This window comes from Pituophis catenifer, unplaced genomic scaffold (genome assembly GCF_029215685.1).
Source record: "Pituophis catenifer annectens isolate HBS135680 unplaced genomic scaffold, rPitCat1.0.hap2 SCAF_17, whole genome shotgun sequence".
In the NCBI taxonomy this organism is placed as follows: domain Eukaryota; kingdom Metazoa; phylum Chordata; class Lepidosauria; order Squamata; family Colubridae; genus Pituophis; species Pituophis catenifer.
Genome location: NW_027256897.1, coordinates 11,362,447 through 11,388,299, shown reverse-complemented (window position 1 = coordinate 11,388,299; position 25,853 = coordinate 11,362,447). Strand labels below are relative to the sequence as shown.

Here is a 25,853-nt window from a genome sequence, read left to right as displayed (position 1 = left end):
ATTTACCCTTATTGTCTTCTTTACTCATTTGGAGTAAAGACCAATAATTCCTCTTATTGGAATTATTATAATTATCATGAATATGCACTAGGTGAATTCCTAGGGTTTCTATTCACATTTGGCCAAATTAAATATACAATTCAATTCAATTCCTGAGATACACCATGACTGAAGGTCTTCTCACACTCAGGCGTGTTTATCATTTTTCTCCCACATGAATTCTTTGGTGTCGATTGAGGCTACTACACTCAGTATAGCTCTTTCCACACTCCAGGCATTTATGAGGTTTCTCTCCTGAGTGGATCCTTTGATGTCTATAAAGATGTCCCCTCTGACTGAAGCTCTTTCCACACTCCAGGCACTTATGAGGTTTTTCTCCTGAGTGGATCCTTTGATCTAACATGTACAATTGAAACAGTCCTTTATTATTCAGCCTGAGAAAGTCCCTTATTTGGCAGTTATTATTTACCCTTATTGTCTTCTTTACTCATTTGGAGTGAAGACCAATAATTCCTCTTATTGGAATTATTATAATGATCATGAATATGCACTACGTGAATTCCTAGGGTTTCTATTCACATTTGGCCAAATTAAATATACACTCAGTCTTCTCACACTTAGGTTTTTCTCCTGAGTGGATCCTTTGATGTCTATAAAGATGTCCCCTCTGACTGAATCTCTTTCCACACTCCAGGCACTTATGAGGTTTCCCTCCTGTGTGGATTCTTTGATGTGTATAAAGATATCCCCTCTGACTGAAGCTTTTTCCACACTACAGACATTTATATGGTTTCTCTCCTGAGTGGATTCTTTGATGTCTATAAAGAGTTCCTCTCTGATTGAAGCTCTTTCCACACTCCAGGCATTTATGTGGTTTCTCTCCTGAGTGGATTCTTTGATGTCTATAAAGGTTGCTCCTCTGACTGAAGCTCTTTCCACACTCAAGGCACTTTTGAGATTTCTCTCCAGAATGGATTCTTTGATGTCTATAAAGATTGCTCCTCTGACTGAAGCTCTTTCCACACTCCAGGCATTTATGAGGTTTTTCTCCTGAGTGGATCCTTTGATGTCTATAAAGATATCTCCTCTGACTGAAGCTCTTTCCACACTCCAGGCACTTATGAGGTTTTTCTCCTGAGTGGATCCTTTGATGTCTATAAAGATGTCCCCTCTCACTGAAGCTCTTTCCACACTCAAAGCATTTATGAGGCTTTTCTCCTGAGTGGATCCTTTGATGTGTATACAGGTGGCTACTCTGACTGAAGCTCTTTCCACACTCCAGGCACTTGTGAGGTTTTTCTCCTGAGTGGATCCTTTGATGTTTATAAAGGTCGCCCCTCTGACTGAAGCTCTTTCCACACTCAAGGCACTTATGAGGTTTCTCTCCAGAATGGATCCTTTGATGTTTATAAAGGTCCTTCCTCTGACTGAAGCTCTTTCCACACTCCAGGCACTTGTGAGGTTTTTCTCCTGAGTGGATCCTTTGATGTTTATAAAGGTGGCCCCTCTGACTGAAGCTCTTTCCACACTCGAGGCACTTATGAGGTTTCTCTCCAGAATGGATCCTTTGATGTTTATAAAGGTTGCTGCTATCACCGAAGCTCTTTCCACACTCCAGGCACTTATGAGGTTTTTCTCCTGAGTGGATCCTTTGATGTGTGTAAAGGTTGCTCCTCCGATTGAAGCTCTTTCCACACTCCAGGCACTTATGAGGTTTTTCTCCTGAGTGGATCCTCTGATGTCTATAAAGGGTGCTCCTCCGACTGAAGCTCTTTCCACACTCCAGGCACTTATGAGGTTTTTCTCCTGAGTGGATCCTTTGATGTCTATAAAGGGTGCTCCTCCGACTAAATTTCTTTCCACACTCCAGGCACTTATGAGGTTTTTCTCCTGAGTGGATTCTTTGATGTTTATAAAGATCTTCCCTCTGACTGAAGCTCTTTCCGCACTCAAAGCATTTATGAGGTTTTTCTCCTGAGTGGATTCTTAGATGCCTTTGAAGATCTCCGTATATTTTGAAGGTTTTCCAACATTCTGGGCACTGATGTTCCTTTGCTTCCTCCTGGATCCTTCCGGGCTTTGGGGGTCTTCTGAAGGAGCCTCCACCCTCCAGGCCCGTCTCGGGGTTTCTGCCTTTTTCCTCCTCCCCGCATAGCCCTCCAGGCAGCCGCCTTTCCCGGGCTACCCCTGGGCTCCTCCCTCCTGCAGCCACGGAGCCCCCCCGGCCTTTCACCGCCGTCTCCCGGGGAAGCCGTGCTGGGACTGGGCAGGGCTGCTCCGCGGGGCCCACTCTCCTCCTCCTCCTCTCGGCCGGCACCTCTTTCCTGCATCTGCCGCCATCCTGCATCCTCCTGCAGGGGAGAAAAAGAAGAGGGTCACGGCTGCCTCCCCTTCCCTGCAGGAGAGGCCCAGGCCCAAGCCCCCGCCTCAAGTAGACCCAAAAGAGACCCTCCAAGCATCCCGTGCAACAAACCTGCATCAAACGGCCTCCTCTGTCGTCGATTCAGGCAGCTCCCTTGTTGCCCGTTGTGTTTCCGGAAGTGGAGGCTTCACGCCCTTTTCTCTTCACTAGTTCCGCCTTTTCCTTTGGAGGATCCACCCCTCAGAGTCCATTTGCCTATCGCCGACATCCCGAGTTCGACCAATCGGCATCCTTCCTTCAACAAGCCAGATGGCGCCTGCGCGGTGCCGCGCGTTATTACAGTCCGGGGCGGAAGTGAGATGGAGTAGGGGCTCCCTTTGGGGTCCAGTCTCCTCCCCCCCACCTCCATATTGAGGGAGGGGGAGGTCAGGGGCTCTTCTGGGGCTGCGACCATATTTTGCTTTCTGTCCTGGATTGCTGTATTACTTTGGGATTCAGGAAAAGGTGCCTCACCTAAGCAGAAATAATGGAGGGAGCTCACCTGGGATGATGGAAAAAAGCACAAAACAACATGGCAACACAAAGGGTGTGATGAGAAGTTTATTTATTTATTTATTTATTTATTCAATTTATATACCGCCCCTCTCCGAAGACTCAGGGCAGCTCACAATACATTTAAAAAACCATTATAGAAACAGTTAAAAATTAAAAACACTAAAAACATTAAAACCCATTCACACCATTCATGGCCGGATCTCGCCAGATCGCAAAAGCTAGATCAACGGCCAAGTCCTGCTGGAAAAGCCAGGTCTTCACCACTTTTCGGAAGGCCAATAGGGTGGGGATGGTCCGGACCTCAGGAGGTAACTGGTTCCAGAGAGCTGGGGCAGCCACAGAGAAGGCCCTCCTCCGCGGGCCCACCAGCCAGCATTGTTTAGCTGACGGGACCCGGAGGAGACCAACTCTCTGGGATCTTACCGGTCGCTGGGAGCTATGCGGTAGAAGGCGGTCTCAAAGATAACCTGGCCCTGAGCCATGTAGGGCTTTAAAGGTAATAAACCAACAAGTTTATCCAGAGCTACATTAATGAGTGGAGCTTCTGTGTCATCATATTCAACATGTATTATCATTTTCTTAGTACATATTTATCTTTCCTCTTACATTTAAATTTAATGTATTGCAACATATTTCTCCCATATTTCTTATTTCTACACTGCCTATTGTCTATATTCAGTCTCTATCCATTGATAAAATTGCCCCCATATGCTGTAACAGTCCGATTCTTCCTTCCCACTAATTGCTAATATTAATCTATTCATTTCTGCACATTCGAATATTTTCTTAATTAGCTCTCCCTTTCTAGGAATTTTTTCTGCTTCCCAATTTTGTGCAAATACCATTCTTGCTGCCGTTATTACATGTATAATCCAATACGTATTTTCTCTACTAAATTTCTCCGGTAAGATACCAACAGGAACAGCTCCGGCTTAAGATCAATGTGTTGCTGTATCAGTTTTTGTGATTATTGTGATTATTGTGCCCAATAATTTCTCGCTTCTGGACATGTCCACCACATGTGATAGTACGATCCCGATGTCTGGTGGCATTTCCAACATTTAGCTGATTTATCTTTGAACATTTTTGCCAATCTATTTCCGGTGACATGTGCCATCTATAAAACATGTCACCGGAAAGATTGGCAAAAATGTTCAAAGATAAACTTTGTTTAAATTTTTAAATAAATGTTGTACCAAGATGTTGCACTGATTGATTAATGATGAATTGTTTGTTTAAAAATAAAAAGAAGTTTTTTTCTCAAAAAAAAAAAAAAAAGTGGAGCTTCCCTTGACAGAGGCAGTCTACATACAAAAATCTGCCTTTTGTGCCAAAATATGAGAACTGGGCAGCTTGAGTGATTGGTTTGGTCACCTCCTTCAGACATTTGCCTGGCATTGGTGGGTGTGGAAAAGGCGGAGCAGGTGAGCTTTGGGAGGAGGCCAAGGGAGGCCTGCCATCTCTGAGGGAATTCTGAGGGCTTCATGACCTCACCCATGCAGGCTCAACTGCCAGTTACTGTCAGTTATCAGAGTGAAGGTGCCTTCCAAGAGGTAGGTTGGTTTCTGAAGGGCTCCTGGACTCTGGGAAATCTTCCCTCTATTTGCAGCCAATTTACCAGAGTTGTATTGCAAGGGTGAAAATGCCCATTTGGCCTCTTACCTGCCTGGGTGCCCCTCCAACCTCCCCCCCCACCTTGCCTAGGGAGGGAGCTGGATGGGGGGGGGAGTCTCAGTCCCAGAAGGGCCCCTCAACCTCTGCCTGCCAGAATGCGGGAGGGGGCCCCCAAAGGGGAGACTTGACCCCAAAGATCAAAGGGAGCCCCCCCGCCTCACCTCTACGCGGGACTCGGGACTTGTGCAGACTCCCTCTGGCTGCTTGAAGGAAGACGGATGCCGATTTAGCTGATGAAGAGAAAGCCTAGTAATGGGGGACTTTATCCTGACAACTGGGGGACACCCAGTCTCTGCACCTAGTGGGGGATCAAAGAGGTCCCCAATGAGTCATTTAAAGCATTCTTTTAACTGCCCACCATTCAGTCAACTCATTGCAGCTTCCCAAAAGCTGTTTTAAAAACAATACAACACATTAAAAAGGAGAAATTTTTTTACTACCGGTTCTGTGGGCGTGGCTTATTTTGTGGGCGTGGCTTGGAGGTCATGTGACTGGGTGGGAGTGACTAGCTGGTCATGTGACCGGGTGGCCATGGCTATGTGTATAGGGACTACTCAGAGGGCTGAAAAAAGTCATTTCTGACAGGTCCTCGCACTTTTGACTGGTCCTCACACTTATGACCATCCTCACATTTCTGCCTGTGCAGCATTCTTAACAACCATGTCACTCATTTCACAACTGCTTCTTTTCACCATGGTGATAAGATAGGGCAAAAAACGTAAAATGTGAGGATAGTCGTAAATTCGAGATCTGGTCAAAAGTGCGAGGACCAGTCAAAAATAACTTTTTCAGCCCTCTGAGTAGTCCCTGTGCACAAAAGGACTACCCAGAGGGCTGAAAAAAGTGATTTCTGACAGGTCCTCGGACTTTTGACCGGTCTTCGCATTTATGACTGGTCATCATTTATGCCCATTGTAGCATTCTTAACAACCGTGTCACTCATTTCACAACTGCTTCTCTTCACCATGGTGACAAGATAGGGCAAAAACGTAAAATGTGAGGACAGTCGTAAGTTCAAGGACTGGTCAAAAGTGCGAGGACCAGTCAAAAATAACTTTTTCAGCCCTCTGAGTAGTCCATATGCATAAAAGGATACAGCAATAGAGAGGGATGAAGGAAGGGAAGGGAAATTAGAGTAGGAGTGAGGGTAAGAGAGGGAGGAAGAGAGGAGGAGAAGGAGAAAAGAAGAGGAAGTAGGGAGGAGAAGAAGAGGGGGAGGAAAAGAAAGTAAGAAGGAAAGAAAAGAGAGAGGTGGTAGGTTTGAGGAGAAAGATTGCTGTACAATAAAAAAGATGAAAGGGAAGAAAGCCAACCCCAAACAAATATAAAGATATTAAGATAAAGAATGAATTGTTAAACTTTAAAGAATAAAAGAGAACAAATAAGAATAAATAACAATAATTAGAAACACACATACAAACATACAATGTATTTTCTTTGAACAGAGTATTTGGCCGGTTCACAAATTTAAACAGTGTTTAGTCATTTCAATTAAATTTACAATTTCTATATTTCCTTTTTGCCATATTTATTCCTCATCTATTTTTTTAAAAAACCAATATTACCCTTCATCCTCATCTCTAATCTTAATCAAATTCAATTTTTCCCTTCTATTCTATATTATACCCCTTCCCATTGTCATCTATTTTTATATCCATCCTCACATTGTTTAATTATGTAATTATGTAATACAGTTGTTTAATACAAATTCAACATTTTAATATAAATCAATTAGTTATAAAACTATCTTTTTTGTATATTAATCAATATGAACATGAATATTCCAATTATTTCCATGCAATCCAATTTCTTACAAATCAATTAATTATATTTACCAATAATAATAAACCAAATAATTTCTCCCATATATTCCTCCGAACCACAACTTAACCATTTCTGCTTTCAACACAATATACAATTAATAGTATCTCAATTATTACAATTCCCTAGTTAAATACAGCTTTTTTTCCTTTGTGTTTTAAAATCTTGAACTCTCCTCCTAAATTTCCCATGTTTGCAGTTTTTCACCTACCTTTTTTGGGGAGGAAAAATAAAAATAAAAATAAATCTCTCTCTGCCTCATTTTGTCACGCTGCACCAAAGACCCTGGTTTCGGTTTCGGTTTCGGTTTCGGTTCTGAAGCTTAGCTAGGGGAAAAAAAAACTGCTTTACACTGATTGCCTGTAGGGCGGCCCTTTGAAGCCCCGGGCAAGAGTTTAAACAGTTTTTTTTTCTTCTAGCCATCAGCTGGGGCTCAAGAAAAATCGGGACTTTTTTGAAACGCCGCGGGACGCGGGACAAATTGCTCAAAAGCGGGACTGTCCCGCCAAAAGCGGGACGTCTGGTCACCTTATTTAAAGGTATACATATCTCTTTGTATGTGTTTGGAATGGTTTTACCCAACCTTTTGTCTTTGATCAAAGATTAAATGTTGATTCTTATTCAAGCCTCCGTTTAAGTCTTTCTTTTTGGTTCACTGAGAGCTTAAGCGTACAGCTGGACCTTACATTTCTGGCGCCCAATGAACATGGGGCTTGAAGGCAACGTTTTCCTTCAAGGTTGCCACATTTGGCCCCCCATACAGCCAACCCCCTTGTGGTTTGGCGGCCTTCACCAACGGCGTATGGAAGAAACCGGCGAGGACCAGAGACGAAGTCAAGAGCGCTCCCGGCAAGTTTAAACCGGTGACTTCGACCTGGTCGGCCATCGGCAGATTCTGTTTCCAGCCGGACCTGAACTGGGCCAGACCTTGTCTGGGCCAAAAAGTTTAATTTGATTTTATCGGGTTTTTAAATTTTGTGTATTTATGTATTTTATTGTTGGCTGTTCACCGCCCTGAGTCCTTCGGGAGTAGGGCGGTATACAAATCAAATAAACTAACTAACTAACTAACTAACGCCCTAATTGAGGCTTGAACTGGGTATTGGGGAAGATTGTCCTCTGCTAAGTGAGTAGAGACTTTTTCTTTTGGGTGGGGAGGGGAGTGTTGCTTTGTGAGTGTGTGAATGAGACGAGGGAAATTCCTCAGAGGTTTGCCCTCGAAGCGACGTGCGGAGATCCAATCTGCGCTTCTGATTATCCGAGAGGAGATCAGCCAGAGACGATCACTTTGAAAGGCGTGTGATTGGTGGAATATTAAAAGTGTGTAGTGCAGGAGAGGGCTCTGACCAAACTTCGGACCCGCAGGGGAGGTCTGGGAAATCTCTTAGGGAAAAAGAGAGGGTTTGGTTAGGCTTCGCGCTGACGGAAAGGTGTGGGAAATCTCCTCAGGAGACAGAGAAAGTCTAGTCAGGCTTTGAGCTGACAGAAAGGAATCCCCTGGAAAATGGGCAACCATGCTGGTAGCCCATTCGGAATGAGTAACTTTGTAAGAAAAACAGAGTCGTGTTCCCCTCTGGACTGCGTGTTAGCCCATTGGGACACAGTAAAGCCTATTGCAGAAAAAAGGATTGTTCTAAAAAAGAATAAGCTGGAAGCCCTCTGCACATCCGTCTGGCCAACCTACTTAATTGGTCCTAACGTAGGAACCTGGCCTCCAGAAGGCAGCCTTGATTTAGATTTTGTCAACAAATTTGCTGAATTCCTGGCTGCCATAGGAGGAACTGAAGAGGAGCTTTACATTAGCTTCTTCTCCAATCTCCTTTGTCGCCCAGACATCCAGAAAGCATGTGGGCTCACTCCAACGCCCTCTTCTAAAATTTGCCCCATTGTCACTTTTGCAAAAAAGAAAAAGCTATCCAAAGTGACTGAAGAAGAAGAGGAGTTTCTCCCACCATCTTATGTTGCTCCCCCTTCCCCTGATGTAAACGCTGTGCCTTTAATGGCTCAGGCACCTCAGGCAACAGCACAATCCGCTGTGCAGGATCAGGTGCGTCCAACTGCCCCTCAGATTAATCCACAAACTCAGGTGCTCCCAACAACATCACAGCCATCCCAGGCTAATCCACAAAGTTCAACATCCCAGGCAGCCCAAGCTCTGTATCCAGATCTGATGGCTTTAAGTCCTCCTCACACTAGGACGGGACAGACTTACGCACCTGCCGACCAACCGGGTCCCTCAGTCCTAGCCCCCCTTCGACAAGTTCCTATGAAAGATGAATTGGTGTTTGTTCACACACCTTTTACTACCAATGATCTTTTCAATTGGAAAGCAGGACTTCCCTCTTACAGGGAATCCCCCCAAAGTTATGTTGAACTCGTTCAACGTGTGATGGCCACTCATAGACCTAATGTGCCTGATATTTTTACTCTCTTATCAGCACTCCTGTCTACTGAGGAAAAACAACAAGTTCTTAAAGCCACCACGGCACACTACAAAGCTGCTAGAGAACATGGCATTCAAACTAATAACGATGCCCCAGCCTTATGGCCTGAACCCCTGATTCTTTTTAGCCCCAGCTATGAGGTTGATCCCAACACGGATCAGGGTGCCCTCATCCTCCAGAGAGCCAGGGATGCTATCCTTCAAGGACTGAGGCTCGGTGTTCCAAAAACGGTGAACTTTCACCGAGTTCATCAGATCCTTCAAAATCCAAAGGAATCCCCCACTGATTTTTTGAACCGTTTGAAAGATGGATTTTGGAGGTTTACTGACCTCGACCCTGATAGCCCAGCTAATGATGTTTTGCTGAAAATGACCTTTGTGGGACAAAGTGCTCCCGATATAAGAAGGAAATTGCAAAAACTAGAGACCCCTACTGCTAAGGACTTAGAGGCCCTCATTCAGACAGCTTTCACTGTCTATGCCCAAAGGGAGGAAGAGGAAGAAAAGAAAGAAGATAGGAAAATGAGAAAGCAAGCTGCTTTTTTAGCAGCGGCTTTGAGCCCCCAAAGTAAAGGCAGGGGGAGACCCCTCCCAAAAAATCAATGTGCACGGTGTCATCAAACTGGCCATTGGTGGAGAGAATGCCCCAATGAACCACAACGGCCCAATAGGGGACGCGGACAAATGAGGGGAAGGGGAGGATACAGACCTGATCCCCCGGAAGCCCCCCTCATGTCAGCTCAGGCTCCTGAGTTTTATCCAGAAACCTACTGAAGGAGCTCTGGAGGGCCAATTGCTTCCCCAGACCCTCTGATGGAGCTCAAAGTGGGGAACAAATCTTATTCCTTTTTGATTGATACAGGAGCTACCTTTAGCGTCCTGAACAATAAATCAATCCCTTGCCTCTCTTCTAAAACCACCCCCATTGTTGGAGCAACCGGGATAGAAGAGAATGCCCTGATCAGTCACCCAATGGAGGTTGAACCAACCAAGGGACCATCACTCCAGCATTCCCTTCTAATATTGCCACAATGTCCTATCAATCTTTTGGGGAGGGATCTGCTAGGAAAATTGGGGGCAGTTATACAATGCTCCCAGCAGGGAGTTTCCCTTGAAATTCCCCCAGAAAGAGGTTATCTTTGCTTCCTAGAGAAAGAAACAATCCTTAGAGGACCTGATTCAAATAAAATAAATCCCCAAGTTTGGTATCAAGGAATCCCTGGGTTTGCAAAATTTGCTACACCCCACATGGCTCAGCTCCTCCCAGATGCCCAACCTATCTCTATTCGCCAATACCCTATCAAACGGGAAGCCCGGCTTGGCATTAAAGCACAGATTGAACTTTTTCTGAAAACTGGGCTCCCCTTAACGTTTATACGCTTCATTCAGTTCAAGCTCTCCTCGAACAGAAACTCCCAGCATGGGCCACCTCATGCCGGATTTCTAAGTATGCAAACCAGATTTTAGAATCAGACTCTGTTCAGCTTCAGAGATGTGAAAGGCTGAATCCAGCTACCCTTTTGCCCTGCCCCCCCCAGGATGGTCCACAGCATGACTGTTTAGCCGTCTTGGAATCCGTGGTAGGCATTCGTGCAGATCTTAGGACTGAACCTTTTGACAATCCTGAGTCCCAACTCTGGACTGATGGCTCTTCTTTTGTAAAAAATGGGAAAAGATACACAGGACTGGCTGTAGTTTGCAGAGATGGCCCCCTCCTCCTACGACAACTTCCCTCTCACTGGTCCGCTCAAGCAGCCGAGCTTTTAGCCCTGATCGAGGCATGCCATCTGTCAGCTGGACTGCGCACTAATATCTATACTGACAGTCGTTATGCATTTTTGGCTGCACACACTCATGCCGCTCTATGGAAGACTCGTGGCTTTACTGGTGCAGATGGGAAAAGCCTAAAGATGAAGCCCTTGCTAGAAAAACTTGTCACAGCTGTCAGACAGCCATCCCAGCTAGCTATCATTCATTGTCGAGGACACCAGACAGACCACAGTGAAATCTCTCGTGGGAACCGGGCTGCTGACTATTGGGCCCGCCAAGCTGCTGAATCAGGCCCTGCTGTCAATCCCAAGAATCTCTCAGCTTTGCTTCCCTGTGACCCCACGCAACACCTTCCTGCCCTAGGGACCAGCTACACCCTGATGGCAAGTGGTGCGATGGGTGGTGGGTTGTTCAAAACAGAATCCAGCTCCCTCAACAAATGCTGTGGAAACTTGTTCAACGAGCTCATCGCATGTCTCACAGCGGTCCTCGCCCACTCCAGAAGTGGCTCACATCCCGCTATTGCAATCCAAACTTGCGTGGCCTTTGCAAGACTGTTGTTTCTCAATGTGACATCTGCCAAAGGAACAACCCCCGAGGGGGCAGTCCACTTCCTCTCGGTCGTCTTCGAACTGCCCGATACCCAGGGGAGGCTTGGCAAGTAGACTTTACTGAACTCCCAAAAAGGGGAGCAAAATCTAACCTTCTTGTATTTGTGGATTTATTCACTGGATGGTCAGAAGCCATCCCTACCTCCACCCAAAAAGCCAGAGAGGTGGTGAATGCCTTAGTTGATCACATTATCCCAAGATTTGGGTCCCTAAGGGTCTTGAGTCTGACAATGGCAGGCATTTCACCTCACAGGTTACTCAGGATGTCAGTAAGTTTTTAGGCATCCCTTGGCACCTCCACTCTGTTTACAGACCACAGGCTTCATCGAAAGTGGAACATTTGAACAGAACCCTGAAAACACACTTGTCCAAATTATGCCAAGAAACCCAACTCCCCTGGCCTAAGGTACTACCACTAGTCTTAGCAAGAATTAGAGCCCTGCCTTCAGGGAAATTAGGATTGTCACCCTTTGAAATGATGTATGGGAGACCCTTTGTTGCTTCTGCCCTGCCAGATTCTAGTGAAGGGGAAAGAAATATCACCTCATATTTGCATAATCTGGCGCAGGTTTTGTCCTCTATCTCTAAACAGGTCCAGTCCGCTTTACCTCCAGCTGCTGACGTGCCACCATTGGCTGAACCGGGCCAGTGGGTAAGGATCAAAGAACTCTCTCCCACCTGCACTCAGCCCAAGTGGTCTACACCCCGTCAGGTTCTTCTGAGCACCCCCACGGCTGTGAAAGTGGACGGCGTCAAAGCGTGGGTCCACGCATCACGAGTCAAGCACGTCCCCGAGCCCCCTGAGCAGTGGCAAGTCCAACAGCTGGAAGGACTCAAGCTGAAACTTCACCGCTCCCCAGCATCGCCTGCTGACCTGTTCACTGATGAACTGGATAGACTGGACACCCATTGAATATATTTGGTTTGCTGTTTTTGTTGTCTTTGCTGTTTTTCTGCTCTGTTGCTGGTGGTTTCCCTGCACATTCTTTGGAAAAAGTGACAATGGCTCTGATCTTTATTGTGGTTCCACAACTTGTCTCAATGTTTTTGATCCTCGGGACTTTTATACCCGCAGCCAAACTCTTCCCCAACTGAACCTCACATGATCCTTAAAACCATCCCTACTAAATATGTACCTCTTTTACAGCATGATGGAAAGCATTCCATCGTTTAAATAAAAAGAGTGAAATGTAGGGAAACAATAATATAGAATATAAAATACTGATATACTAGATTTAGTAAAAGCTTGTTATTCTGTAATCATTAGGTTCCTGTAACATATATATTGTGCTTTTGTATCACATATATTATTCCTTTCTATTTGTATCTCCTGTTACAAACATATTGTCATTAGGCCTCTGAAATGTATCTGGTATTTGTCAAACGTATGTCCCTGCCATTTGACCTGCTCATATCAATCTCTTTCTGTGCCACCTAAAAACATGGTACGTATCTGTTGGAACTCCAGCCATCAACAAAGGGGTAATTTACATCTCAATCCTAATTTATGTCTGATCTGGGTAAGATCTGGTCTTCAGGAGCCAGGGGCTAAGTGGCCAATTAAGTAAACAAAGATAAGACTAATTGGAAGTTTAGATTCCTTTGCAGGGCAACAAAGAATACACAAACATAAATTAAGGGGCCAGAATTGGGGATCTAACTGATGCTTTAAAGGTATAAAATGTGGTTACATCTTCTCTGAAGGTGTGAACCCTCCCATATACATATCTCTTTGTATGTGTTTGGAATGGTTTTACCCAGCCTTTTGTCTTTGATCAAAGATTAAATGTTGATTCTTATTCAAGCCTCCGTTTAAGTCTTTCTTTTTGGTTCACTGAGAGCTTAAGCGTATAGCCGGACCTTACAATATCTAACGGACCATTTAAATGAGAAATATATTTTAGAATGGAGAAGATGGATTTATTATATTCAAGGCAAATATCGGACTAAAAAAATTCAAATAGCTTATGAATGATCAAAGAGATTTTATAAAGTACTTAAACTTAGTTTAGTAAAAGGGGAGTTAAAAATTCAAGGGGGGGATAGGAGGCTATAGATAATTAGCTTATGATTGTCAAATGTTATACCCTGTATTTTGCTCTGGGAAGTGGGGGTGGGGGGTGGGTGGGAGGGGAGGGGGGGTTGGAAGGGGAAATGTTTGTAAAACTTTTCAATAAAAAAAAGAAAGAAGAGTGAAGATGAGCTGGCCACACCTACCTAGGGACCCCCCCCCCCCACCCAGGTCAAACATAACCCTGATGCAGCCCTGAAGGAAATAAGAGTTTGACACCACTGAGCTAGATGCATCTTTTGCTAAGCATTTAGCTGATGAACAGAAAGCAGAGGAATGGGGGACTTTCCCTATCCTGACAACTGGGGAACACCCAGTCTCTGCACCTAGTGGGAGGACCAAACAGGTCCCCAATGAGTCTTATTCATTTAAAACCTTCTTATAACTGCCCATCTTTCAGTCAACTCTGTGCAGCTCCCAAAAGGGTGTTTTCAAAAGTATCCAACACATTAAAACATAAAATAAAAACCATCAAAGAAAAACCTGGGGCCAATCCATGCCACCTTCTCCTTGTCTGACCTCCCAGCGCCTGGGGAAAAGCCAGGGGTTTTAAGGCTAAAAGGGTGGGGGCTTTTTAAAAATATGGCTCATATCTCACAAAGCTTCCTTGGCCTTAGAGAGTCCCTTGTAGGGGTTTCTGCTGGAAGACAAGGGGACCATTCAGGGAATCCAACTGAGAGCTTCAGATGCTTGGGGATGGTCTTAATAGGTCCCCACATTTGGGAAATCCACATAGATTATATCAAACAATGGCAGGGAGAAGCTCCTTTGCACCCCCAACAATAAAGTTCAAATTAGCAATAGATTCAGCCACAGCACACTTGCTCCAATGAGGATCTGAGTGGGAGGAGCATTCAAAGGCAATTTATTAGAATATTGTAGCAAAGAGATTTCCCTCAATGAAAAGAGGGAATCCAGGACACAAAGAGCGGCTGATTCAAACTCAGGGTCTCCGAAGGTCCCACAGTAGACCCAGCTGGCTGCCCTTCATGGGCTCATATAAGGCTTCAACCCCTGACCTCCACTGGCCTCAATACGGGGGGGGGGAGACCGAACCCCAAAGTCCAAAGAAAGCCCCCCCCCGTCCCACCTCCGCCCCGGACCGTAATAACTTGCGGAACTGCGCAGGCGCCATGTGCCTTGTTGCAGAAAGAAGGACGCTGATTGGTCACGCTCGGGATGTCAGCAATGGGCAAATGGACTCCAAGGGGCGGATCCTACAAGGGAAAAGGCGGAACTAGTGGAGAGAAAAGGGCGTGAAGCCTCCACTTCCGGAAACAAAAAAGGCAGTGAGGGAAGCTGCCTGAATCGGCGACAGAGGAGGCCCTTTGATGCAGGTTTGGCGCAGGGGATGCTGGGAATCGTAGTCCGGGAGGGTCTCTTTCAGGTCCGCACGGTGGGGGGGGCTTGGACCTGGGCCTCCCCTGTGGGGAAGGGGACGCAGCCGTGACCCTCTTCTCTCTCTCCCCTGCAGGAGGATGGAGGATGGTGGCGGATGCAGGAAAGTGGCGCCGCCCGAGAGCAGGAGGAAGAGGAGAGCGGGCCCCACGGAGCAGCCCTGCCCAGTCCCGGCACGGCTTCCCCTGGAGACGGCGGGGAAAGGCCGGGGGGCTCCGGGGCTGCAGGCAGGAGGAGCCCAGGGGGAGCCCGGGAAAGGCAGCTGCCTGGAGGGCGATGTGGAGAGGAGGAAACAGGCGGAGACCCCGAGACAGGCTTGGAGGGCGGAGGTTCCTTTGAAAGCCCCCGAAAGCCCCGAAGGATCCAGGAGGAAGAAAATGAACATCAGTGCCCACAATGTTGTAAAACCTTCAAAAGAAAAGGAAATCTTCAAAGCCACCCAATTATCCACACAGGAGAGAAACCTCATAAGTGCCTGGAGTGTGGAAAGAGCTTTGGTGATAGGAGCACCCTCTATAGACATCAAAAAATCCACTCAGGAGAAAAACCACATAAATGCCTTGAGTGTGGAAAGAGATTCAGTCAGAGGGGACATCTTTATAGACATCAAAGGATCCACTCAGGAGAAAAACCTCATAAATGCCTGGAGTGTGGAAAGAGCTTCAGTCAGAGGGGACATCTTTATACACATCAAAGAATCCACACAGGAGGGAAACCTCATAAGTGCCTGGAGTGTGGAAAGAGATTCAGTCAGAGGGGATATCTTTATAGACATCAAAGAATCCACTCAGGAGTAAAACCTCATAAATGCCTTGAGTGTGGAAAGCGATTCAGTGAGAGGGGACATCTTTATAGACATCAAAGGATCCACTCAGGAGAAAAACCTAAGTGCCTGGAATGTAGAAAGAGCTTCAGTCGCAGCAGCAGCCTTTATACACATCAAAGGATCCACACAGGAGAAAAACCTCATAAGTGCCTGGAGTGTGGAAAGAGCTTCAGTCAGAGGGGACATCTTTATACACATCAAAGAATCCACTCAGGAGAAAAACCTCATAAATGCCTGGAGTGTGGAAAGAGCTTCAGTAAGAGGGGACATCTTTATACACATCAAAGAATCCACTCAGGAGAAAAACCTCATAAATGCCTGGAGTATGGAAAGAGCTTCAGTCAGAGGGGACATCTTTATGTACATCAAAGGATCCACACAGGAGAAAAACCTCATAAATGCCTGGAGTGTGGAAAGAGATTCAGTAAGAGGGGACATCTTTATACACATCAAAGGATCCACACAGGAGAGAAACCTCATAAATGCCTTGAGTGTGGAAAGAACTTCAGTCTGAGGGGAAATTTTTATATATATCAAAGGATCCACACAGGAGAGAAACCTCATAAATGCCTTGAGTGTGGAAAGAGATTCAGTCTGAGGGGAAATCTTTATATACATCAAAGGATCCACACAGGAGAGAAACCTCATAAATGCCTTGAGTGTGGAAAGAGATTCAGTCTGAGGGGAAATCTTTATGTACATCAAAGGATCCACACAGGAGAAAAACCTCATAAATGCCTGGAATGTGGAAAGAGCTTCAGTCATAGCAGCGCCCTTTATACACATCAAAGGATCCATTCGGTGGGGGGGGGGACCATATAAATGCGTGGAATGTGGTTCTTCCAAGATAAACACCAAGTCATCGGCAAATGCTTGCAATTTATATTCTTGATTTTGAATTTTCATTACTTTTATTCCTTTTTCTTCTCTAATATTTCTATTTAGTACTTCTAGTGTTAACACAAACAACAATGGTGACAATGGACATCCTTGTCTCGTTCCTTTTTGTATTTCAATAGATTCTGTCATCTCTCCATTCATCATTATTTTGGCTGTTTGTTTATAATATATAGCTTCTATAGCTTGAACAAATTTCTCTCCAAAGCCCATCTGTTTCAATTGTAATATCATAAATCGCCAGTTCACATTGTCAAAGGCTTTTTGTGCATCTAAAAACATCAAAGCCATTTGCTTTTCTGGGTGTGCATCGTAATATTCCAATGTATCCAAAATTATCCTCAAATTATCTCTAATCTGCCTTTTTGGCAGAAATCCATTTTGGTCCGGGTGTATAAAATTATTTAGATATCTTTTAAGTCTTTCTGCTAATATTATAGCGAAGATTTTATAGTCTGAGTTTAACAAGGATATTGGCCTATAGTTTTTGACTTGTTGTAGATCAGTATCTTTTTTTGGAATAAGTGTAATATATGCTTCTAACCATGAGTTGGGTATTTCCTTCTGTAACATTACTTCATTCATAATTTCTAGTAATGGGAGACTCAGTGATTCCTGCAAAGTCTTATAATATTCCGCCGGTAATCCATCTGGACCTGGTGCTTTCCCACTTTTTTGTTTTTTAATAGCCTCTTCCCTTCTTGGCACATCTTTTTCTCTTATATATTCCACAAGAAATGCTTTAGCTTTGTCAATTGAATCTATTTTGAATCTTTGTGTTTGCCATGTAAACACCAATCCTTCTGGTATCAGCCATCTGTAGTTCACTCCTTTCTGGAGCAGTATTTTTGTCAAAAATTGATACTCTCTTCTCAGCTCTCTTATTCTTCTCGGTATTTGCTTCAGCACCATAATTTCCTTGCTCTTGTATTGTATCGCCTTCTCTTTTGCTATCTGCAATATTTGTGTTTTGATTGATTTTTTGGTAAATCTTATGTGGACTTCTCTTGGTAGTTTATTTCTCATTGCATATCTAGTATATACTCGGTATATTTCATCAACGCCATCAAACATTTTTTCTTTAGAAATTTCTAGAGCTCCTGCAAGAATTTCTATCATTTTTTCTGCCAAATTTTCTCCTTTTTCTTCCTCCACATTTTGAAATCTTAAGTAAAATTCTGATTTATCCATCTCCCATTCTAAGCCGCTTCTATCACGTTCAACTTCTTCTAATCTATAATCCATATCTCTGATTTTTTTATCTCTTTGTTCCTCTTTTTCTTCAATTTTTTCAAGTCTGTCTTCATATTTCTTCATCATCTGTTGTATATTCTCCACTTTTTCATCTGTTTTCTCTATTTTAGATTTTATGTCTTGTATTCCTTGCAAAATCATCGGCATTGTCGCATCTTTTTCTTTCTCACGTTCTTTCTCTTTTTCCTGCTGAATCATTGTCTGTATTGATCGTTGTCCTCCCACTGGTGATGAAGAAGGGGTCGATCCGGCAGAACTAATAACTGCTGTTTTTTCTGCTTTTTTTCTCATTTCTATAAGTAATCCAATTCGACACAGTAGGGTAATATATCTTCAGGTTCTTCTCAACCCTAATCCATTTTGTAGATGGCAGGAGATTACAAAAGGTTAAAGAGAAAAAGAGAAAACAGAAAAAAGCAAAAAAAGGGAAAAAAGGAAAGTGCAGCAAAGCAAGAAAAAAAAAAACCCTAAAAAGAAAACCAACACTCTTCAGGCTCTTGTGTGCCCTAATCCAATCATCTGAGATAGCCAAAAACAAATTCAAGTAAAAATCTCCAATCAACAAGTGAGAAAGAAAAAAAGAAAGAAAGAAAAGAAAAGAGACCAAAGGAGAAAATGGGAAAATTTCTTCAGACTCTTGTATGTCTTAATCCAATTGTGTAAAATAGCCAAAAACCCATTCAAATAACAATCTCCAATCAGTAAATTAAAAAATAAAAAAGAAGAAAGAAAAAAAAGGAATTTCTTCAGGCTCTTATGTGCCTTAATCCAATTAAGTAAACATTTATTGTGAAGGAATAAAGGAATAAAAAAAGGGAGAAAAAAATATATGTATATATCTGTTCCAATATTTTAAAATGTTTTAAAAAATATAATTATTAGTGAAGTGGAAGAGTGGAGCTAGAGAGAGAAAGAATTTCCATTTTATATAAAAGTCCACAACTATGTAACATTCAAAATTTGTTTCTTGTGCACACTTAGTCTAACAGCTCTCTTTTTCAGAGCGGCTGTTATTTTCTTCTTTCCAGTTTTAATCGCCTTTCAACAATGCTTTTCTCAGCAAGACACCTGTATAAACAAACTTGTAGGCACTCTTTGATGTCCTTTTTAAATTTTATCTGTAAGTTAGCCAATTGACCTTGAAAAATAACACAGTTGCTACTTTTTTCCCTTTCCCCTCAGTTAAAAAAAAACAAAAAGAAGATACAACGTTTCAATCCACTAGATGGCAGTCTCTTATTTCTTCCACTTTCACTTCTGCTTTCAATTAGCAATATAGCAAAAAGAATATTAAAAAAAATAAAGGTCTGCCAAAAGCAAAAATGACAAATCTAATTCCAAAATTAGTAATCTCAGTCAACATCAAAAATTCAATAAAAAAGTAAGCCTCCTTTCCAGTCCAGTCCAGTCCAGTCCAGTTAGGTTTAAAGTAAAACTTTCCGCAGATATCCACACATAGGAATAGTTTATATTTTAGGAAAATTAACTTAAATTCAGGCTCAATTCCGCCGCTAAATTACTTCTATATTAAATCCTAGTTGCATTTACTCTTCAGGGTGTTTGTAAAATCAAATTAGAAAAAAACTCTCACCACGCTTTTATATGGTATAAAAGTACAAAAATACAGGGTTATTTTAGAAGACATATGATACGAGAGTCTTTGTTATTAAACTGGGAGAAGATCAAACAATGTTACTACTTAAAAATTCCAGTCTGGCTATCACCTATTGAAGCAGTCTCACACGCAGTAACGTTTAGGAAGGAACAAATTGTTAGATATGGTGAATTATTACATGAAAGGCGTGAACTTAAATCGAAGCAAGAATTAGAAGAACAAGAGCTTGAAATGGATTGGTTTTCATATATGCAAATACAGTCTAGATATGATGAAGATTCTGAAAAGGAGGGTTTTTATAGCACCTTGACAAACTTAGATAAAATTTTAATAGGTTCTGATGACCATGTGATTAAAAAATTGTATAGCCATTTATTAGAAGTAAAATTGGCAGAAGAACAAGTTAAAGAAACAATGATTGCATGGGGGAAAAATGTGGGTCATGGGATTGAGTTAGAGAAATGGGAAAAATTATGGTCACAGAATTATAAAATGACAATGTCAACAGCATATAAGGAAAACTTGTATAAGATGTTTTACAGGTGGCATCTACCCCCGGCGAAAATAGCCAGAATGTACAAGAACAAATCGGAGAAATGTTGGAAGTGTCATCAGTCCCTGGGCACATATTACCATATGTGGTGGACATGCGCAAAAGCTAAAAGATATTGGACTAAAATCCACAGGTGGTTGGAAAAAATGACAAAGAAACATATTGACTTTAAACCAGATATATTTTTATTGGGGATTTTACCAGAAATATATAACAGAGAAATGAGATATTTAATTGTGAATGTTTTAACGACAGCTAGAATTGTATTTGCTAGAAACTGGAAAGATGAGAAGATACACACGGATGACAACGTTATCAAGAAAATATTGTTTCAGATTGGCATATTTTTGTTGTACCAACTCTTTAATTTCCTGCCTGAATTTTTCAAGATTCTGGTTCACAATCTCATCATGTCTTGCCATCTCCTCCAAGACAAATTCTTTTAGGTCTTTAAAGCCATTCTTCTGAGTCTGCAAGTTCAAAACTTGTTCATATGGTTTATAAATGCCCCCCCCCCCCCCCGCTGCTTGTTTGTCTGGCTTTGTCAGTTTTAACGCCATCCTGCCACACAAACAAACTCTTTTTAAAGAAAAAGACTTCTCTCCAAACGGTATCAGTATCAAGTCTCCAAGAAGGAAGAAAAATAATGTTACGCTAACATAGGCGATGGAATTAATAATCTAGTTGAAAGACATTACAGAAGATATCATATGGATTACAAACTTAAAGTCATTTGAGAATTTTGTTTATATATGGAAATATCTTTTAGTGGTGTGGTGTGGGCAGAAGAACAAAGATATTAAAATATTATGTATGGTAGACCTGTAGGAAAATGGGTGGAGATAGGTTAGGTTACTGATTGTTTAGTTTAGGAAAAGGGATGTTAGGTTCAGATATTAATATACGTAAATGATTTGAATTAAGAGATATATGTATGGGGGTGGAGGAAATGGGTAGATTATGGGTTGAATAAATGCCAAATTAGGATTTATTATATAGTTTTATAGCTGAAGGTTGCTTTGAAATGTATAGTATAAGGGGAATATAATAACAATGTTAGAAAGAAATGGTTAGCATGTGGGGGGTGGTGTAAAAGGATGGTAAAGTATTATTTAATTTGATATCAGTGATTTTATTTTGAAGAAGCCATGGGGGGAGGGGAGGGGAGGGGGGTTAGGAAGGGGGGGGGGAAGGGGAAAAAATCTGTATTTGAAAAACTTTTTCAATAAAAAAAAAGAAAATCTTGGAGTGTGCTGAAATGAGTAAATTGACATTTGAAATTAGGGAACAAGAAGATTAACAATATTACTTGATATGGGATTTATTTTATCAATGGTTAGACAAGAAAGAATGGAAATGAAATATGAAATGAAATGGATAAGATAATAAAATATATAAAGGGTTTTTTTTCCCCCTTATAGAGGATAATTTACTGTTAAATAATTGGTAAAGGAGAATAATAATGTAATAAACTGTTAAATAAGAAAATATGGGATAGAGGATTAAGCACAAAAGATTTGTAACCGATCAATACACTTTCTGTAATTGTAATGGATGACAATTGTTTTATGTTTTAAGTTTTGTTTAAAAATAAAAATCAAAAATCAAAAATAAATAGCTTCAGTCATAGCAGCAACCTTTATACACATCAAAGGATCCATTCAGGGGAGGGGAACCATATAAATGCCTGGAATGTGGAAAGAGTTTTAGATACAAGAGAAGCCTTAATAGGCATCAAAGAACCCATTCGTTAGTGGAACCAGATGAAGTCCTAATGTATGAAAAGACATTCAATCACAGTGGAAACTTTTATAAACATCTAAGGAGCCACACAAGAGAGAAACCACATAAATGCCTGGTAAGAAAGGTAATAAAATCCAATTAACGCTTTCACTTTTAATAAATTTAATATATTTTTTCTTTTAATAAATTCCTTTAGTCTTCCAAGGCCATGCCCAGGGTCCCAGGCCTGAGTTTGATTGGGGATTGAGTTGAAATGCGAGTTGGAAACAGTGTGGGCAGTTGAACGGTTTTTCTACCAAATTGGGCTAGTTTTGCAGATTTGTTGCAGGAAAAAGTTTGACCTCTGTGGGTTCCAATTTGGAGGCTATTTTGGATTATTTTTAAAGCACTGTACAGATAGTCCTTGACCTACAACTATTTGCTTAGTGACTTAGTGGAGTTGTAGCAGCACTGAAAAAAGTGGCCTTGACCAGTTTTCTCACTTACGACTGTTCCAGCATCCCCGTGGCCATGTGGTCAAAATCCAGGCGTTTAGCCACTGGCATGTATTTATGACGGCTGCACTGTCCCAGGGTCACATCATCACCATTTGTAACCTTCCCAGCTGGTGTCCCACAAAGTCATTGGAGGATTCCCATAACAACTTCACAACTGTAGGATATGACCTGCCAATTATGGCAAAAAATGGGATGCAGCAACTGTCAAGAACAGAAATTTTTGTCTCAATTCTGATTGTAGATCTAGTTAGTACTACCTGTACAGTTTGGGGGCAATATATCCAACCGTCATGAACGATAACCGCAAAATACATCCCAGAGACAGTAAGAGGGTTAAGTCAGCCAGGCCCTCCCCCCCAGCTGCCTTGCCAGCCCCTCCACAGACCCCCACACACACACATACACACACACACACATGGATTCATCTTCTCCTTTCTCATCCCTCCTCCTTTCTGAGGGGCCCCTTTGGAAAACTGCAGCAGAGGGGGAAAATCCCCTCCAATACTGACCCCTGCATATTTGGATTTTTCAACTTTTTTTCAGCCCTTGGAAACCTGATGCTCCAGTTGACACACATATATATTTTCCTCCTCCACCCCCTCCCCCTTTGGAGGGGGCTCCTGCTGCTGCTGCTGCCCAGGCCAGTGTGCCCTGCGATGTAGCCCTCCACCCACGGACTGGCACCTTTTAAATGACTAACTTAAAATGACATATTAGCCCTTTTAACATGGCAGTCTATACCTCTTTTTTAAGGTTAAGAATGCTTGTTTTTCCCTTCTTGACGAAGGCTCTTTATTTGGTATGTGAGAACTTGCTTTTTCAGCAACTACACAACAGAGTATTCCGAGTGTCTCTAAATACATCTGCAACTTTCAGGAAAGACACAAACCCAGCTGGGAAAGACTGACACAAAAATTGGTCACGTGTGGAATTTTATCCAGAATCAATGTTTTCTGTTTGTGCTTCACAAGCACTCAATGTATTTTATGGTTTCATCATTTCTTTACTGACTTCTATGAGGAAATTCACTAGCAGGAACCATTGGCAGGAGGTTCTCCTCCTTAGCTCCTCTTTAACTGGAGATGGTCTCCTTTTCTGCATGAATTCCTAGTTCTTCTGCCCAGGAACAAGAATTGTCCTGGATGAAATGGAGGCTATATAGATGTTTCCTAAAAACACATTTGCGAGTTGTAGGCTGTTATTTACTAGAATCCTGGACTGATTTTTACAAATCAGGCAGATATTTTCCTTTGTTTTAAAACAAAATAGGAGAATATTTGTAGCTCAGGATTCAAATGAGGGGTCTTTTTAGCTCCCTGAGGCTCCCACACCCTTCCAGCAACTATGATGTTAGCTAGGAAGTAATGAAACATGCAACGCGCCCTCCTCCTCTCTTCCCCCAACAACAACCCTGTGAGGTGGGCTGCACCGAAAGAGGGACTTGAACTCCAGGTCTCTTGCTTTCTACCCTGGTGCCTTAATCCATGGACCAAACTGGGTCCCCTTTATAGTCTGCTATAAGATCGCAGCCCCAGAAGAGCCCCTGATCTCCGCCTGCCTCAATACAGAGCTGGGGGGGGGAGGGAGGGGAGACTGGATCCCAAATTTCACGGGAAGAGGCTTGAATCGGCGAAAGAGGAGTCTGGATGATACAGTTTGGTGCAGGGAATGTTGGGAGTCGCAGTCTGTGGGGGTCTCTTTTGGGTCCGCAAGAGGCGGGGTCTTGGGCCTGGGGAAGTGGACGCAACCGTGACCCTCTTCTCTTTCTCCCCTGCAGGAGGACGGAGGATGGCAGCGGATGCAGGAAAGAGGCGCCGCACGAGAGGAGGAGGAGGAGAGCGGTCCCAGCGGAGCAGCCCTGCCCAGTCCCAGAGCGGCTTCCCCGGGAGACGGCGGGGAAAGGCCAGGGGGCTCCAGGGCTGCAGGAGGGAGGAGCCCAGGGGGAGCCCGGGAAAGGCGGTTGCCTGGAGGGCGATGCGGGGAGGAGGAAACGGGCAGAGACCCCGAGATGGGCCTGGAGGGCGGAGGTTCCTTCAGAAGACCCCCAAAGCCCCGAAGGATCCAGGAGGAAGCAAAGGAACATCAGTGCCCGGAATGCAAAAAATCCTTCAAAAGAAATCATCATCTTCAAAGGAATCTAAGAATCCACACAGGAGAAAAACCTCATAAGTGTCTGGAGTGTGGAAAGAGCTTCGGTAGGAGGGAACGTCTGCACAGACATCAAAGGATCCATTCAGGAGAGAAACCGTATCAGTGCCTGGAGTGTGGAAAGCGCTTCAGTCAGAGAGGAAATCTTTCCGTGCATCAAAGAATCCATTTGAGAGAGAAACGGTATCAGTGCCTGGAGTGTGGTGAGAGTTTCAGTCAGAGAAGAAAACTTTCCCAGCATCAAATAATCCATTTAGGAGAAAAAGCACATAAATGCCTGGAGTGTGGAAAGAGCTTCAGTAGGAGAGGAAGTCTGCAAAGACATCAAAGGATCCACTCAGGAGAGAAACCGTATCGGTGCCTGGAGTATGGAAAGAATTTCAGTCAGAAAGGAAAACTTTCCCAGCATCAAAAAATCCATTCAGGAGAAAAACCACATAAATGTCTTGATTGTGGAAAGAGCTTCAGTAGGAGAGGAAATCTGCACATACATCAAAGGATCCACTCAGGAGAGAAACCACATAAATGCCTGGAGTGTGGAAAGAGCTATATTGAGCATAGTAGCCTCAATCGACACCAAAGAATTCACGTGGGAGAAAAATAAAAAACATACCTGAGTGTGAGAAGACCTTCAGTCACGGTGTATCTCGAGAATTGAATTGAATTGAATTGTATATTTAATTTGGCCAAATGGGAATAGACACCCTAGGAATTCACCTAGTGCATATTCATGATAATTATAATAATTCCAATAAGAGGAATTATTGCTCTTTACTCCAAATGGGTAAAGAAGACAATAAGGGTAAATAATAACTGCCAAATAAGGGACTTTCTCAGGCTGAATAATAAAGGACTGTTTCAATTGTACGTGCTAGATTTTTCAACTGGTCTAAATTGTACCTTTTCACAAGAGACATGCCATTTCCCATGTGAATGTTCTTTTAATGCTTATGCTTAATATTATGGGATGTTACTGTCCATATCTCTGATGTAACTGTAACTTGAGCAGGGTGATTTCTTCCATGCAATCAGCTCTTGTTTTGTATTTTTTTTTCTACTGTATGGAGTATAAAATGAAACCAGATTCTGTGTCCTGGATTCCCTCTTTTCATTAAGGGAAATCTCTTTGCTACAATATTCTAATAAATTGCCTTTAAATTTACAGTCCCAGACTGTATCTCAGGAATTGAACTGAATTGAATTTTTATTTTCGCCAACTGCGAATAAACACACAAGGAATTTGTCTCGGGTTCACAAGCTCTCAGTGTATGTACAAAACATCAGAATAATGATATTGTAAGGTCCCAAAATACACTTGAGTCACCAGAATGCCAAAGAGAGAGACTCAAGACGAGGCTTGCAAAAAAAAACAGATTTTATTTATGGCCAAAAACAAAATACTGGGTGGGACTATATCCAGAACATACAGATACAATGCATGCGAGGAGATAGCCACACCTTGGGGAAGGTATGGCGTCCTTTTATACCCTCAGAGACGTCAGCTTAGTACCCAACTCTGGCCTCCCAATCCAGGCCCGTGCATTCCTTGTTGCCCTGCAAGGGGGAATAGAAACTTCCCAATTAGTCATCTTGAGCATTTCTTTGTTTACTCAAT

The 25,853-nt window shown here is 43.0% G+C and overlaps 1 protein-coding gene and 1 pseudogene across 1 annotated transcript in view; one reads left to right on the top strand and one right to left on the bottom strand.

Annotated features, from left to right (window-relative positions):
* Positions 1–2,330, bottom strand: part of LOC139325597 (uncharacterized) — a 200,237-nt pseudogene extending 197,907 nt beyond the window's left edge.
* The window catches only part of LOC139325576 (uncharacterized), a 200,861-nt gene that overhangs the window by 147,975 nt on the left and 27,033 nt on the right, over positions 1–25,853 (top strand). The window contains 2 exon segments of the mRNA XM_070955513.1: positions 15,187–16,332; positions 24,159–24,827. Of these exon segments, the coding sequence (XP_070811614.1) occupies positions 15,187–16,332; positions 24,159–24,827 (1,815 nt within the window).